The sequence below is a fragment of the Bos indicus genome, chromosome 16 (assembly GCF_029378745.1).
Source record: "Bos indicus isolate NIAB-ARS_2022 breed Sahiwal x Tharparkar chromosome 16, NIAB-ARS_B.indTharparkar_mat_pri_1.0, whole genome shotgun sequence".
NCBI lineage: Eukaryota > Metazoa > Chordata > Mammalia > Artiodactyla > Bovidae > Bos > Bos indicus.
The window spans coordinates 71,282,739-71,301,364 of NC_091775.1; the positions used below are offsets into that span (position 1 = coordinate 71,282,739).

Below are 18,626 nucleotides of genomic sequence, written 5' to 3' on the forward strand. Positions count from 1 at the left end.
CCATTGTCTCCCCATCTATTCGCCTTGAAGTGATGGGACCAGATGCCATGATCTTAGTTTTCTGAATGTTGAATTTTAAGCCAACTTTTTCACTCTTCTCTTTCACTTTCATCAACAGGCTCTTTAGTTCTTCTTTGCTTTCTACCATAAGGGTGGTGTCATCTGCGTATCTGAGGTTATTGATATTTCTCCCAGCAATCTTGATTCCAGCTTGTGCCTCATCCAGCCTGGCATTTTGCATGGACATTTCACAGACTGGGTCCAAATAAGAAAAGGAGTACATCAAGATTGTATATTGTCAGCCTGCTTATTTAACTTATATGCAGAGTATATCATGCGAAACGCCAGGCTGGATGAAGCACAAAAATTGTTATAAGAGAATATTTAATGCTAAAGTATTCATGCTTTATTAATCAAAAACAACAAACTGCAAAGCAGTATATACACTATAATTCTAGTTTAAAAAAACAAACACACACCAATGTTCATAGCAGCACTATTTACAGTAGCTAGGACGTGGAAGAAACCTAGCTGTTCATTGACAGATGAATCTATGAACAAGTTGTGGCACATATACAATGGAATATTAATCACCCATAAAAAGGAACGAATTTGAGTCAGTTGTAGTGAGGTGTATGAACCTAGAGCCTGTCATACATTGTGAAGTAAGTGAGAAGGAGAAAAACAAATGTCATATATTAATGCCTATATATATGGAATCTAGAAAAATAGTACTGATGAACCTATTTGCAGGGCAGGAATAGAGATAAAGATGTAGAGAATGGACCTGTAGACACAGTGGGGTAAAGAAAAGAGGAGACAAATTGAGAGAATAGCGTTGACATATATATACACTACAATGTGTAAAATAGCCAGCCTCGTGGGAAGCAGGTGTATAGCACAGGGAACTCAGCTCGGTGCTTTATGATGACCTAGAGGGGTGGGAGGGAGGCTCAAGAGGGAGGGGATATATGTATACTTATAGCTGATTCACACTGCTTTATAGCAGAAACCAACACAACACTATAAAGCAATTATCCTCCAATTAAAAATACATAAAAAATAAAATTAAAAAACACAAACAGGAAAAAAGGTTAGAAAAGTACACGAAACATTAACAGCACTTTTCTCTGTATGCTGGAAGTACAGGTGACTCATCATATTTGCTGTATGTGTGTGACAAGTCCTTAAGGCTATGTATGTGAAGGATATCAAAGAAGATGCAGCAAGAGCTGAAACTGGCGATTTGTTTGTAAATCAAGATATGTTATACAGACATAATTTATAAAACGTAGACCTATGTGAATCATCCAGCAGCTAGTGCCAAGTAAGTTCTAACTTGAGAGAAGACAGAGATGATTATAAAAACAGATCTGTACAAAGCAGACTAACCCCTGACACTCCTTTCTTACTTATGTTCTTCCTTTCATTGTCCTCTTAAGATGTACCCTAATGTACCTGGAAAGCCTAGCACTAGCACATTTCCTCAACTATACACTGCAACTAACCTAGTATTATCTGATGTTTCTCTTCCATACTGAAGCAACTGCTAACTCCCCTTCTTTTCACTGAAGAACTCCCCAACCAGCTCAAGAAGAACATTCCCCATCACTACCTCAACAATGAGTACAAAGATAGAGAGAGAGGAATGCAAATACTCAGTACCTATTTTATTCATCTTATATCTTTAATATGTCTACTTAATACAGTGCTTGCTCAACTCCTTGAAACCACCGGTCTTGTCATTCAGTCTGTTTTTTATAAAGCTTCACATAATGGACACTAGCTCCCTGAAACCCAGAAAGTTAACAAGTAAGATAAAAAGAGCTGCAAGCAAGAAAGAGGTTCTCAGTTAAAGTGAGTAAGAAGAACATTGTGGATAATGCAGGGCAACAACTGACAATACAGAGGCTATTTGTCAAAAGTCAAACCAACCTGAAGTCAATCCATGTTTAAAGGGGCCCTCTGGGCCATCAGAAGAGTAAAAGGTGCATCCTTTACCAACACCATCAAGTCAAAAACCTAAGCCTTTTTTGGAAAGGATGGGGGTGGGGGGGAGTCAAAGGTTCTGTGAAAGTGTTCAGCCTCCAGGTTCATATCACAGAGATTCAAGTCTCAGGGCTATTAGAGGACCCCAGGTGACTGGTTAAAAAGCAGCTACAGACATGAGGGGTTTGTACAGCGTCCCAGTTCACCTACCTACCCTCACCTTCTGTGCTTTGAACTGCTCAGAGTAGGGCAGTGTAGTGTAATCCGTCTAGGACACCATCTCTGAAAGACAGGCACCAGGGGAAAAGGTTGAGTTGCCATAGAATAAATCTTTATACTATAAGCTATCAGAAATCTGTATTTGAAGACCTTCTGCAAAAAGAGATCAGTTTCCTTTAGAACAACAGGTGGTCTCTCATGGCCGACTATGCCTAAAATACATGGCCTCATTATTATTAGCTGATAGCTTTCACTGAGCCCTGAGGTTCAAATATTGCCATAGTCAATGAAAGGGAATTTCTACCTTTCCTAGTAGCGATGACTCAAGCTTCACACACAAAGCAAGGTATCTAGCTAGCAGAACAAAGGTCACCCTGAGGTAGAAGACATAATATCAATCTCCATTAAGAAACAAGCCTTTATAAATATGATTTTAAGTGACTACCTAAACCTAAAAGATGATGTTAGTTAAGATTCCTCTATTTGATCGCCAACTCATCACTCAATAATAGCTACTGTTACTAAAAAGAGCCATTCCTCTGACATTTCACATTTTTATAATGTTCCTGATACATGTCTTGCTTCACCCTTGAAATTTTATAAAAAGAACATCGGAATATTTACTGCATATTTGGTTTAAGAAAAAAGAATAAGCACAGGAAACAACACATCAATCACAATTACAACCCTAGTACTGTTACCTTATCATGAACAACAAAGATCTATGAGTTGGCTTCCATTTTTACTTAATGAACTTTTTATGCTGCTCCATAATCTACTCTGCAAATCAAATCTGTGACCAGCACACAAGCAGTTCATACTGAGCTTTCTATACCAAATTAAACCTCATTTCAGAATACAGGTCTGGGATTGCTGTTAAATATCTGGAGGGCTTTGACTGCCTTAGGCATCTGTCTTAACTTTTCTGAAATTCCAATTTTTAATTATAAAGTAAGGTATTTATCTATATCACTCCCACTGTTCCTTCTACTCTAAAATATCTATTCCCACAACATTGTGAAATTTTTATTTGCCCCATCAGACTCCTAAACTCTTAATATACAATGTTATCCTCAATAGTCACAGAATTGTTAAGGATCAATTTTTGTAATTTTGTGTCAACTGTTTTATATGCACACATACACACAAGGACACATTCTCATTTCTGCTTATCTTAAATAATAATAACTTATTCTTTTTCTATTTATTTTAAACTTCCCCACAAAGAAAATTCAACTAATAATGGACAGTGAATAAAAGTTAAGTAGATAAGCACTCAGGAGAAAAAGGAACTTCAAACTGAATAAATACACTCTGAAGTAGTACAGGAGCACCCAGAATTAGCCCAGTAACAAGATTTAGCGTTCTTGTGGTGCCACCTGGTGGACATTTGCTATAAATTCTACTTTAAATTTAAAATCTTAATTTTGTCATCTTTGTGCTTTTCTATATAATGAAAAGAATTATTACCCTGACACCAAATAAATACACAAATTTTGAACTGAAAGTGATTTTGAAAAGGTCCTTTACACGGACCAGCAATAGATTCTATTCTCAAAATGTACATCTCATTTACTTTAAAATAGCTAATTCAAGACAGCTTACTTAATAGACCCTTTCTTGCGTCTACAACTGCTACAGTGAGCACTTAGAGAGTTCTCACTCCACAATTTACAGGCAAAAAGAAAAAGAAAAAAAAAGTAAATTTGACTAGGAAACATTTAAGAATATTTACTCTTAAGATATGCTACATACAAAAAAAAAAAAAAGATATGCTACATATAAGAAGCTGATCTCTCAATTTCTATCTGTGGTTATGATCACCTAATTACTTTTTCTTACTTGCTGCATACACCTGGAAAATGTCCCTCCCAAAACTGCAAAAGAAGTCAAGTAATGTACTGCGAAGAGGAAATGACACAGTTTACCAGATGAGCTTACACAAACATCAAAGGCTCCGATATTAAGGCCAGCATGCAGTAAAGCAACCTATATCCTTCCAAAAGGCCAACAGATGAGAGAAACATGCCAAGAAGTTCAATTCCCATCCACCACTCTGGCCAGGTCCCCACAAATGCCACAGGAACTTTATGGCTAAGTTTAAGTCAACAAAAAGATGGAATTTTAAAAAGGAAGTAAGATGTTAACAATGAATTAAATCTTCTTTCAACTTTGAGAAAATATATAGTTTAATTTCACTGAACAAGAGAGATGAAGAGCAAACCAGCACTTCATTTTAAAAATATAAAACAACGTTAATGTTTCATCTAAAAACCTACTGGAAAAATTTTATAATTTTTAATTTCATTAGATAAAAATACATTAAGCAGTTAATCACCAAATTGTTGGGCTTTCTAAAACCTTAAAGGGGTTTCCTCTATCACAGTATACTATATAAACCACTGAAAGTTTTTAAAAATCCTCTAACCCAACTCTTTATGCTTTCCTTAGAAAACTTTCTTTCAAGGTAAAGACTTGTTGATTGCATTTTATGGTACTAATAAAAATAATGATCACTTAGCCTCTGCATCTGTTCTCTGAGAGGTGATGTACTTGCCATGTGTCATTCTGACTCTAACTGAAGGGCCTTGGCACAGCAGACTATACATATTAAGATTCGCCCCGCTGGCTCATTCCACTGGCAAACTAAATGACAAGGATGAAAAATGAATCCACCTTCAAAACACCATTTAAAACACTACACTCAGAGGAGCTGTTACGCAGTGGATCACCTCCTCGCGCTTCGGCTCTAAACCCGCCTCGCCAGCATGCGCCTCCACAGCCCCTTGACAACCTTCCCTGCCCTCCACACCTGCGGGGCTCGGCGGGCTGCGAGCTGCTCTGCCCCTTCCTACAAGAGGCCCTCTCTCCTGGTTGTCTCTGGGACTGGCAGACTTTTGGAGTGAAAGTAACTCTTGCACTTACCCAGGATGCCAGGCAATCTCATGATATTTAAAAGTCATTTTTCCTCTCAAATACCAGCGAATCTGTACGATGTCTGATACTCAAACCTGTATTTGTCAACAAGGTGTCTTTGGGCAGGATCAATGAGCCAGGTAGAGAGGTTTTTAAAGGGAGGGGGTGAAAAACGTAAGCATTAACAGCTTTTCCAGTTCCCTGGTTTTCATTCTTCATGGATCCCAGGGTGTTTCAGAGGTGGTAATGTAGTTAGAAAACTAAATTATGCACTGAAAGGATAAAATTTCAGTCTTATTCTTAAGTATCGTTAAGTCTTTTTCTGTGTTTTTAACAGAAATGTTGCCCCCAGTTTCCCCCATAAAAGCATATTCCTAAAATGATAATTGCTTCCAAGGAAAACTCACCGTTTTGAAATGTTAAAGATAAACTCTGAAACAAATATACCCTACCTATACTGTAGGTAGAGAGAGCAGTCATCCGGAGAGCAGTCCTGGTCTTGGTGAACAATAAATACAACAGCATCTTCTTTAATTCTCAGAAGTGTATCAGTTGGGACAATAAATTACAAACTCACCCTATAAGTTTAAGGCTACAACCCACCTTAGGTTATATCTCCTTTAACATGAATACCTTTTTATTCTGAACAGCCTTCCACATTTTAAAACACCACCCCAAGAAAAGTCATCCTAATAACAACTCTTCCCCCTTCTCTTCTAAACTTAAGCAAAGGGCAAATGACCTCTGCACCCCTCCTATCCTTGATTTCCTGAGACACCCTTCTCTCACCATGGCTGACACCTACCTAGGTAATAAAGACTTATCAAGGATATAAAATAGAGTCACCCTCAAGTCACATACCCTTCAATTCCTGACCCAAAAATCAAAGAGAAAAAAAAAAAGATTCCGTAATTTTCAGGAACTATACTCCTCACTGAACACTCTCCCACAAATCTTTCTAAGTCGACTTCCTGCTTGTCCTCTCTTGGACATCACCAAATCTGCCAATTTTACAAGCAGAAAATGTCGTCTCCCTCTTTCTCAAAAGTACAAGGGTATCTCTGAGGCAACAGCCAGATCAGGTTATCCCAAAAGAGTCATCCTCCAAGGAAACTTTTTCTAAAAATAGTCACCTTGGGATCCCAAGAAGTGGTTAGATTTTTCCAAAGCCTAGCAAGAATCTCAGATCAAAACAAGTCATGGAGAATAGATGTATTTTTCCCCAAAAACATCTGATGGACTGTAAAGTAAAATGACTATCAATATTGTTTTTCTATGATCTTAGCTGATTCAGGATGGAGTTGAAGATACTGAGGACCCAAAGGAGACCCCAGCCTAAGATCCCCCATACATTACACAGAACACTGGATGGAAGTTAATGGACTGTGCTTTTAAGTCAATGGGAGCTACCAAGAAAAATAAGAAATTTTAATTACTTCTCAGTGTGGATTTTCTTCACCAAAAGAAAAATAAATTTTAAGTGCATCAACCCACAAAATGGATGGGAACTTGTTGCTCCTACAAAAACATGATGAGAACTTATTGCAACAGATCTATATTAGCATGTCAACGTGTGACATCAGTACACATGCCAACAAAACCAGCACTACAGTGAGATCACAACCACCTCTCACGTCAGTCATAAACCATTCTCCTCTACCATAGATTCTTACTCATGAAACAGATCAAGAAATATTCTCTGGTGTATGATTTTTCTTTTATATAAACCAAACCTAAGCGACTTCAAGCAAATCTAATTTACCTATTTTTAAAGACTCTCCCCAGCCCTGTCCCCAAATATATCTCTCTTTTAAATCTAAAATGTTTTCTGGAAGAAAACGAGCTAAGGAAATTTTTTAAATCTTCATTAAAAATTCAAGAATGGCTTAATAGAGGAACAAAAAGAAGAGATGAAGCATTATTGAATTAAAGTAGTTAATAGAACAAAAAATGCTTTGGTTAAGACTCATGTTATTACAAAGAGTATCAAAAATACTAAAACTGCCTTAGATTTATTCTTCCTGGTACATGACTAAACTTTCAAAGCCCCTTTTGAAATTAATTGTCTGAAAGTCAGATCCAGCTAAATAAACTTCAGAAAGGCACTCTTATACTAAACAATACCAATTCTGAGCACTTACTATACCACATTTCAACAAACCTAAGAAGCCGTTAATTGTAGGACAAATCATTATTTTATGTATCACTAAGAAAGAAAAAAGCTGTCAATTAATGTATCATCAACCCAATACTATGTACTCAATAGCAATGATGTGAAAATGTGAAGAAAAAAAGTACCTTAGAATTAGTGCAATACTCTCAAACTCCTACATCCACCTGATTTGGGCAATGTAGATATGATTTACAGTCTGCAGCAATCAAAACCACTGAAATGAAAAAAATAAAAATCTCTTACCTTCTGTGCTGCACTCAGGAAAGCTATCAGTGAGGGAATCCGGATAAGCTTCAACGGGACCGATCAATTCAGAGCCATCATTGATTATCCCACCCTAAAAAGATTAGAATAACTGTGTTTCATGGTCAATATGACTATTTTAAAATATCAGTAATGAATGAATGATAGTTATCGCAACTATTTTATAAGAATTACAAAAATGTCCATCTATTAAACTAGATTACGATTGCTTTTTAAAAAATCAACAGGAATAGCCATACTGGTTTATCAAAAGTAAAAAATGTACCACACCAAGGCAAGATGCTAACAACAAGGAAAACTGTGAGGGAGAAAGGTGAATATATGGGAAAACTCTATACTTTCTGCATAATTCTTCTGTAAACCTACACTGTTCTAAAACTTTTTTAATTCAACAGGAATTTTATACTGTTTCTAATAATGTGTGGCTTTTTACAAAAGTATGTTATTTGAAATACATCAAAAGTGCTCATCTTTTTAAAATGCAGAAAAAGAAAAAGCCCACCAGCTAAAGTGGGGGATGTTATTCAGTTTCTTTAGAGTCCCTAGTCTTTCTAATTAGTGATAAATGATGGACTCCATTAGGGAGTCACTTAATTTTACCAAATTAAAAACTACCACATACTACACAGTACCTCAAGTGATCCAAAAACTATATTTGAGAATCATTTGAATACAATGCACACAAAATGAAATAAATTTGTTTATTAAGGAACCTTTTCTTTAATATTTATTTGGCTGTATCAGGTCTTAGATGCGACACGTGGGATCTAGTTCCCTGACCAGGGATCGAACCCAGGCACCCTGCTCAGGGTCTTAGCCACTGGACCATCGGGGAAATCCCTACGGAAACATTTTTAATAAACATAAAACTGATTTATCCGTGTGACCATCATTGTAATTAAATATTTAAGTTTCCAAATTCATGCCTAAAAAGATTCTCTTACTTTGTATATAACTAGAGACTGCTCTGTCAGGCAAGTGGTGTAGTGTGATTTTGTGCTGTGGCTTTATGGACTGAATGCTCTAAAGGCTTATAACCCTTAAAGAACTAAATTAATGGGCTTCCCTGGTGGCTCAGTGGTAAGAATCTGCCTGCAATGCAGTAGATCCGGGTTTGATCTCTGGATGGCGAAGATCCCCTCGAGAAGGAAATGGCAACCCTCATCAGTATTCTTGCCTGGGAAACACCATGGACAGAAGAGCCTGGAGGACTATGGTCCATGGGGTCGCAAAAGAGTCGGTCAGACACAACTTAGCGACTAACCAACCAACAATGAAAATAACAGCTCTTCTGCTCTTTAACCGTCCACCAACCATTCTATACCCACAACACTATTACCAGAGTAACAAAGCCGAAGAGAAATACAAACCCCCTATTTCCTCTCTGGTTCGGCACTCAGAACTCAACAAGTATCCTTCCCCCAACTCTCAAAAATATCTTTACCTCATCAAGTCTCCCTGCCAGTTAAAGGAAGAGAAATGTGAAATGGTCCCTCTCAAATTATCAAATTTTACTTCCTTGAGTTTTAAGTGAACTGAAACACTGAAAATGTTTGAATTTTTATCACTTTATTGTATGTACTCAAATATTCAAATCACAGATTACAACTGACTGTTTCTCCAAAAAGTAGAGTATCCATTCTACACTAAACAACATCCACACCAAATCCTAAGAAAATCTAAAAGTATTTTGAGCATTTTAATGGACAAAGTTGATTTGACCTACAATCTCACGTAACAGAAGGTGCCTTTCAACTGTTAACTACCTCTTCCACTGCCAGGTATATGACTTTAAGTTACCCACCTATAAAATGGAAATAACACGCATATAACTAACTCAAGGATTTCTCAGGACTAAAAGATTTCACGCATATAAAGTGTTTAAGACAATGTAAGTACTCAGGAAATGATTATTTGTTATTATTACTAGCTGATATAAAATCTGCTTATAAAAAAATAAAAACACTAAAGAATACAAAAAATGTTTTAGCCCATAATCCTAGGGAAATTTTACTTACCTAATTTAATAAACAATTTAGTAAAAAAAATAGATAATAAAGAATAAATCTTTAATGAAATAATAATAATAAAAACTGTTCTAGAGGAACTTAAGTAGTAGGAAAATATGCCACAATTCTATTTTAAATCTTCACTTCAAAAATATTAACCTTTTAGTGTTTCTGAATATGTAGTAAAAAGAAACTCTTATTATACAGCATCTCAAAGGTATTGATTAATGAAGAGTCTATTTGGAGGCAGGGGAAGGGGAGTTCAGATGTGCTGCTGCTGCTGCTGCTAAGTCACTTCAGTCGTGTCCGACTCTGTGCAACCCCACAGACGGCAGCCCACCAGGCTCCCCCGTCCCTGGGATTCTCCAGGCAAGAACACTGGAGTGGGTTGCCATTTCCTTCTCCAATGCATGAAAGTGAAAAGTGAAAGGGAAGTCACTCAGTCGTGTCCAACTCTTCGCAACCCCACGGACTGCAGCCTACCAGGCTCCTCTGCCCATGGGATTTTCCAGGCAAGAGTACTGGAGTGGGGTGCCATCAGATGTGCTAGAATATCCAAATATGGTGGGAAGTGAGCAAATGCTCTCCCCTCAGAAGGCAATGACAAAGCTAGAGAAAAATGTCAAAGAAACCATTCCAGAGCTCTGGAAACTGACAAAAAACACAGAGCAAATGAGTAAGTGGCTACTCATGAAAAGCTACAGAACCAAAGGTAAGAACTGTGGGAGTCTGTGGCATTCTTGCCTGGGGTTGTTTCCATCTTCCATCCCATCTGGGTTGCCATGGTAATCATACAAGGGAAGACAAACCTTAAAAACTAGCAGATTCACTTGCAGATGAGGCTGGCATGATTCAGATTCAAGCAGAGAAAGAGGTCCACTCCAGTGTCATCAACAACAGTAGTAATCTCAGTGCCAAACATGGCAAGAACATAGACTCAGTAGCAGCACAAAGTTGCAGTCAACAAAAGACCAGACATTTAGCAGGAAGATCCAGAAAATGGCAGAGCTATTAAGGGTTCTTAATAAGCTCTCCACCTATCCATGAACGAAAAACCAGAGAGGGATCAAGCTATCTGCAAATCCCTGGCAAACCATGAGAGGGTGCACATGCACAGAGGAAATCCAAGAGATCCCAGAGGAAAACAAAAGCCAGAGCAAACTTAAAACATGCCTGAACTTTCAAAACACACAAAGAACCATCACATTAAGGGAGAAATAGAATGAAACAAAGTGTACAAGCAAAGAACAATCACTGGCTGACCCAAGCTATGCTTACACAGGGCTAGCCAATACCAAACTAGGTTTAAAAATACAATAAAGATATTATGTTGAGCAGAAATATTAGCAGTCACACACTGTACATCAAACAGACTCCACAGATTTAGTACACACATGTTAGTAAACACACTGATAAAACTACAGCAAGAACCCTCAGGGGAAACAAATCAACACAGATTCGCTATATTATCCAAACTTTTCGGTTTTCAACAACAAAATTACAAGACATACAAAGAAACAGACAAGTGTGATGAAGAGTAAATACACAAAATGTGATATATCCATATCCACTTCACAGAATATTATTCAACCATAAAATGGATTTAAGTACTGATATATGCTACAATACAGATGAACCTTGAAAGCATTAAGCTATGTGAAACAAGTCAGATGCAAAAGACCATATATTAGATGATTCCATTCATGTCCAGAATAGGCAAATTCATCAAGACAGAAAGCAGATTAGTGTTTTCTACAGGTTGGGGCAAATGGTGTAGGAAAGGTGAACGCTAATGGATATAAAGTTTCTTTGTGTATTCAGTCGCTCAGTCCTGTCCCACTCTTTGTTTCCCATGGGCTGTAGCCCATCAGGCTCCTCTATCCACGGGATGTTCCAGGCAAGAATAGTGGAGTGGGTTGCCATTTCCTCTTCCAGGGGATCTTCCTGACGCAGGGATCGAATCTGCATCTCCTGCATAGGCAGGCAGGTCCTTTACCACTGAGTCACCGGGAAGCCTCTAAGGTTTCTTTATGGGTGATAAAAATGTTCTCAATTAGGTAGTAATAATGGTTGCCTAACCATGTGAATATACTAAAAAAGAAAAACACTGAACTGTACGCCTTAAATGGTAAATTTTACGTTATGTGACTTGGTCTCAATTTTTTAAAAAAGTACCAGATGAAAATTCTGGAGTTGAAAAGTTTAATAACAAAATTTTAAATTTACTTAGAGAAGTTCAACAATAGATCTCTGAAAGACAAATAATCAATGAGCTTGAAGATTAATATAAACTATCCAATATGAAAATCATAGGAAAAAAAGGAGCAATAATAAAGAGAATCAGGGAGAGCTGCCAGACAATATCAAACATACCAACTAATAGTACCAGAGAGGAGAGCGGGAAAAGGGCTAAAAAATATTTGAGAAGATGAGGGCAAAAAACTTCCCAAATTTGATTTTAAAAAATTAATCTACTATATAAGAAGATAAACCCAAAATAAAATAAACAGAAAGAGATCAACACCTAGTCACACAATTGAAAGACAAAGGCTAAATTCTGGAAGAAGTAATAGAAAAAGATGTATACAGTGGAGCCATAGTATAATTAACAGCTGACTTCACATAAAAAAACAATAAAGGACAAAAGGCAGAGGAATGATAAGTTCAAAGTGCTAAAAGAAACACCGTGGGACCTCCCTGGTGGCACAGTGGATGAGAACCCACCTGCCGATGGTGAATTTTACGTTATGTGACTTAAATCTCACATAAACATCTCACAAACCCAGGGCACATGGGTCCGATCCCTGATCCAGGAAGACTGCACGTGCCGCGGAGCAACGAAGCCTGTATGCCACAACCACTGAGCCAGCGCTCTAGAGCCCTCGAGCGCAACCACTGAGCCCACGTACCACAACTACCGAAGCCTGTGCACACCCAGCCTGTGGTCCGCAACAAGAAAAGCCACAGCTGTGAGAAGCCCACAAACCACGGTGAGAAGAGGCCCCTGCTCACGGCAACTAGGGAAGCCCACGCAAAGCAACGAAGACCCAGCACAGTCAAAAATAAAGTAAATGAATTTTTTAAAAAAGAAACATGTCAATCGAGAATTCTCTATGTCCAGTAAAAAAGAAAGAGAGAAAGATAGTGCTATGTCGTGTCCTCCTCTTGCAATCCCATGAACTGTAGCCTGCCAGACTACTCCAGGCTAAACTTTACTGTGGGTAAAGGCACACCCTGGCAAGGGACAGTGCCGTGAGTATGACGTCCAGCACACAAGTTGAATGAACTTCAGCACCGACCACTGCTGCTGGGACAGCTGCAACTGGTTATCTAGCTTACAAAAGATTTTAAAGATCATCACAACAAATCTAGGGTAAACCCTCTCATCCAGAAAAACAACATCAAGGTAGTACATGCTTTTGACATGGAAGATTTGGCAGATAAAGCTGTGTACTGACGACGCTGCTGAAGGTCCCAAATAGTTCCCATTCTGTGATGGATCTGACACAAAACACAACGAAGAAACTGGAGACAATATGGGACCTCTGATCATTAAGAAAAAAGACACTTAAACGGATGCTTCTGATGCTGTAGACCAACTTGTCCGGGTGTTTCCTCACTCTTTAACTAGAACAACTACCGCTTCTGTCTAATTCAGCTCCTCTGAGTTCTAGATGTGGTATATTGCAAACTACAACTCTTGTATTCACCACATCCACCTTGTATGCTGAACCACTGTGGTGCACAATTGTTGAAACCAAAAAAAAGGAAAAAGGAAAAACCAATCTCATGGCCCAGGGGTTACTTTGGTCCTGTAAGGATCTGTTTCTTTACATTTAAAACTGAGATTATTATATAGTTGTATGTCAAAGCTAATGTATTATTCTTAAAATTTTAAAAAAGATGGGGAAATAAAAACATTTCCAGATAAGGACTAGAGACTCTATTACTAGCAAATCTGCCTTACACACACAAAAGAAAACTACAGTCCTCCAAGCTGAAAGAAAAGAATAACATATGGTAATTCCAATCCACCTAGACAAATAAATAACACCAAAAAAAAAAGACAGAGAGAGAGAGAGAAACAGGGCAAGTACAAAGACTACATATGTATGTGGTCTTATTTCTTCCTCCCTGAACTTTTTAAAAAGACACTGTAACACTGTATTGTTCTGTTTATATATGAGGTATCAGTTCAGTCCAGTCACTCAGTCCGACTCTTTGCGACCCCAAGGGCTGCAGTACGCCAGGCTTCCCTGTCTATCACCAACTCCCAAAGCTTGCTCAAACTCATGTCCACTGAGCCGGTGATGCCATCCAACCGTCTTATCCACTGCCGTCCCTTCTTCTCCCGCCTTCAATTTTTCCCAGCATTGGAGTCTTTTCCAATGAGTCAGTTCTTTGCATCAGGTGGCCAAAGTATTGGCTTCAGCATCAGTCCTTCGAATGAATATTCAGGACTGATTTCCTTTAGGAAGGACTGGTTGGATCTCCCTGCAGTCCAAGGGACTCTTAAAAGTCTTCTCCAACACAACAGTTCAAAAGCATCAATTCTTCAGCGCTCAGCTTTCTTTATAGTCCAACTCCCACATCCATACATGACTACTGGAAAAACCATAGCTTTGACTAGATGGACCTTTGTCGGCAAAGCAATGTCTCCGCTTTTTAATATGCTGTCTATGATGATAATAATAAAAAATAAGGAGTAAATAGAGTAAGTTTGCACCATAAAGCTCTACTTTACTAGAATTTAGCATTCTTCTCAAGTAAATTGTCATAAATTAAAATGCATACATTAATCCCTAGAGCAAACAGTAAGAATATAACTTTTAAAAGCACATACATAAGGGACTTCACTGGTGGCCAGTGGTTAAGAACCTGCCCTGCAACACAGGGGACCTGGGTTCAAAACCTGGTGGGGGAGCTAAGACCCCACAGGTGGCAGAGCAACCAGGCCCAGGCCGGGACTACTGCGCCTGTGCGCCACAACTAGGACGTGGTGCAGCCAAGCAAGTAAGTGTTCTCTAAATAAAAGCACACACAGAAAACAGAATTTAAGTGGTACAATAAACAATACCTATTCAATACAAAAGGTGGCATAAAGTAGAAACGAAAAAACAAAAAATATGTATGACATATAACAAATAGCAAATGACAGACAAAAATTCAGTCTTATCAATAATTGAATACAAAAAGACTAAATACCACATCAACAACAGCAGTTCTCAGACTAGATTAAAAAAATAGGGTCAAACTATATATAGTGCATGTAAGAGTACTCTTTAGATTCAGTTATACAAACAGATTGAAAGCAAAATTTAAAAGAAAAGTACATGCAGATTGTAAGAAACCTAGACTGCCTGTATCAAAATCACACAAAACAGACTTTAAGATAATAAACATTACTAGAAGAGGGACATTTCGTAAGATTAAGTAAATCATTTCATCAGGAAGACAGAAAAATTCTAAACATACATGCACACGCCAAAAAAGGCCCAAAATAAAGTAAAAATCAACATAACTGAAAAGAAAAATAGAAAATTCGACAGTAATTAGAGACTTCAATACCTCAATCTCAATAATTGCTAGAACAACTAGACAGAAAATCAGCAAGGATAATGAAGACAATACTATCAACCAACATGACTTCATATTTACTCCACCTGAATTAATAAATGTAACTCTGCCTGATAACAGAATAAGTCAACATGTAACATTCTCCAGGGTAGAGGACATGCTAGGAAATAAATCATGTCCCAATACATTTAAAAGGTCTGAAATCATACAATGTATATTTTCTGATCACAACCACAAGAAAACAAAATTAGAAATCAGTAACAGATGAAACTTTAAGAAATCCACAAGCATTTGGAAATTGAACACATCTCCAAATAACCAATGGGTCAACAGAAAAATCATAAAAGGAATCAGAAAATACTTTAAACTGAATAAAAGTGAAAATAAAACAAAAACTTATGAGGCTCAAACAGTGCTAAGAGGGAAATTTATAGCTGTAAATGCCTATGTCAGACAAGAAAAACCATCTCAAATCAATAACTAAAGCTTTCAATTTAAAGAATTAAAGAATCAGATAAAGAGCAAAGTAAATCCAAAGCATGCAAAAGGAAGGAAATATAGTTTAGAACAGAGATCAGTAAAACAAAATAGAAAAATACAGGGGAAAAAAAATCAGTGAAACCAAGTCGATCCTTTGAAAAGATCAACAAAATACCAAACCGTTAGCTAAATGGGTCAAGAAAAAATAGACACAAATTACCAAAATTACGAATGAAAGAGGGGATATCACTACCATTCCTATAGGAGTTAGAAACATTATAAGTGAACAGCATGAACAAATTACAGAATTCAAATGAAAACTCCTAGTAAAACACAAGTTACCAAGCTGTACCAAGTATCAAGCAAAAAGAGAGAAAGGCAATGCCAAAGAATGCTCAAACTACCGCACAATTGCACTCATGTCACACGCTGGTAAAGTAATACTTAAAATTCTCCAAGCCAGGCTTCAGCAATATGTGAACCGTGAACTTCCTGATGTTCAAGCTGGTTTTAGAAAACACAGAGGAACCAGAGACCAAACTGTCAACATCCGCTGGATCATGGAAAAAGCAAGAGAGTTTCAGAAAAACATCTATTTCTGCTTTATTGACTATGCCAAAGCCTTTCACTGTGTGGATCACAATAAACTGTGGAAAATTCTGAAAGAGATGGGAATACCAGAACACCTGATCTGCCTCTTGAGAAATTTGTATGCAGGTCAGGAAACAACAGTTACAACTGGACATGGAACAACAGACTGGTTCCAAATAGGAAAAGGAGTATGTCAAGGCTGTATATTGTCACCCTGTTTATTTAACTTATATGCAGAGTACATCATGAGAAACGCTGGGCTGGAGGAAGCACAAGCTGGAATCAAGATTGCCGGGAGAAATATCAATAACTTCAGATATGCAGATGACACCACCCTTATGGCAGAAAGTGAAGAGGAACTCAAAAGCCTCTTGATGAAAGTGAAAGTGGAGAGTGAAAAAGTTGGCTTAAAGCTCAACATTCAGAAAATGAAGATCATGGCATCTGGTCCCACCACTTCATGGGAAATAGATGGGGAAACAGTGGAAACAGTGTCAGACTTTATTTTTCTGGGCTCCAAAATCACTACAGACGGTGACTGCAGCCATGAAATTAAAAGACACTTACTCCTTGGAAGGAAAGTTATGACCAACCTAGATAGCATATTCAAAAGCAGAGACATTACTTTGCCAACAAAGGTTTGTCTAGTCAAGGCTATGGTTTTTCTAGTGGTCGTGTATGGATGTGAGCATTGGACTGTGAAGAAGGCTGAGCACCGAAGAACTGATGCTTTTGAACTGTGGTATTGGAGAAGACTCTTGAGAGTCCTTTGGACTGCAAGGAGATCCAACCAGTCCATTCTGAAGGACATCAGCCCTGGGATTTCTTTGGAAGGAATGATGCTAAAGCTGAAACTCCAGTACTTTGGCCACCTCATGCGAAGAGTTGACTCATTGGAAAAGACTCTGATCCTGGGAGGGATTGGGGGCAGGAGGAGAAGGGGACGACAGAGGATGAGATGGCTGGATGGCATCACTGACTCGATGGATGTGAGTCTCAGCGAACTCCAGGAGTTGGTGATGGACAGGGAGGCCTGGCGTGCTGCAATTCATGGAGTCGCAAAGAGTCGGACACGACTGAGCGACTGATCTGATCTGATACAAGAAAATAAACTGAATTAGAATTTAAAATCTTCCACATCAATTCCACTCCTAAGTATATACCTAAGAGAAACAAAAAATGTCCACATAAAAACTTATATGCCAATATTCCTAACAGCCATCATTCATAGTAGTCAAAGAAGACAACAACCCATACGGGCATCAACTTGATGAACAGATAAACAAAATGTGGTATATCTATGGATCCACACAGGGAAAATTATAATTAGTATTTAAAAATAAATTAAGGAATTAATGGATACTGGCTATAACATGGATAAACCTTTAAAGCACAAGGCTAAATGAAAGAACAATTCCATTCATAATAGCATCATAAGAATAAAATATTTTATATTAAATTTGTATAAGGTACAAAAAAAGTACCTTATACAGGAAAATCACAAACAGTGCTGAGATAAATTAAAGAATACCTAAATAAATGGTGAGTTATTTCATGTTCACAGATTATATTAAGATAACAATTCTCCCCAAATTGAACTGTATACTTAATATAATTCCAATCAAAATTTCATCAGAATTTGGTGCTCACATGGACAAACTGATGTTAAAACATTTTATGAAAATTCAAAAGAATCAAAACTGCTGTAATAACTCAGAAAAAATACAAATAAAGTGGGATAACTTACACTTTTTCATTTCAAAACTTATTATAAAGCTACAATAATCAAGACAGTATGGTATTAGAAAAGAACAGGCACACAGATCAACAGAAGTTTATGTTTTTAAGAAACTGTTTTCCAAAGTGATTTTTACCATTTTACATTCCCCAATAATGAAATTTTGCCATCTGCAACAACAATGCATAGACTCAGAGGGTGTCATGTTTGGTGAAAAAAGTCAGTCAGAGAAAGACAAATACTGTTTGATATCACTTATATGTGGAATGTAAAAAACAAACTAATGAATAAAACAAAAAAAGGAAACAGACTCAAAGAGAAACTAGTGGTTACAACTGGGAAGAGAGAAAACCTGAAGAGCAAAATAGGAGTAGGGGACTAAGAGGTACCAGGATATACTGTACAGCACAGGGAATATAGCCAGTATTTTACAGTAACTATTAATAGGGTACAACCTTTAAAATTGTGAACCACTATACTGTATACCTGAAACTTACATAATCTTGTAAATCAACTATAATTTTAAAATATGTACATATATGAAAAAAAAAACTTTGTTGTGTGAGACAAACAAGATAACATGGTGAGTTTTGCTTTGTTGCTTACTTGGGAGTCAAATAACCTTCTAAGACCATATTTACTCATCTCTACATTAAGAAACTAAGCATCA

General features: G+C 37.5%; 1 protein-coding gene and 1 pseudogene across 7 annotated transcripts in view; one reads left to right on the forward strand and one right to left on the reverse strand.

Annotated features, from left to right (window-relative positions):
• RPS6KC1 (ribosomal protein S6 kinase C1) overlaps window positions 1-18,626 on the reverse strand; it is a 204,001-nt gene that overhangs the window by 133,872 nt on the left and 51,503 nt on the right. For 6 of the 7 annotated variants that reach the window (XM_070768601.1, XM_070768600.1, XM_019976168.2 and 3 more), the window contains exon 5: window positions 7,541-7,634. In XM_070768601.1, the coding sequence (XP_070624702.1) occupies window positions 7,541-7,634 (94 nt within the window). Of the gene's footprint in view, window positions 1-2,209; window positions 2,269-7,540; window positions 7,635-18,626 lie in introns of those variants that run through there. The other variant, XM_070768602.1, reaches the window with a different exon arrangement.
• On the forward strand, window positions 8,835-13,142 carry LOC109570207 (CDGSH iron-sulfur domain-containing protein 1 pseudogene; annotated as a pseudogene).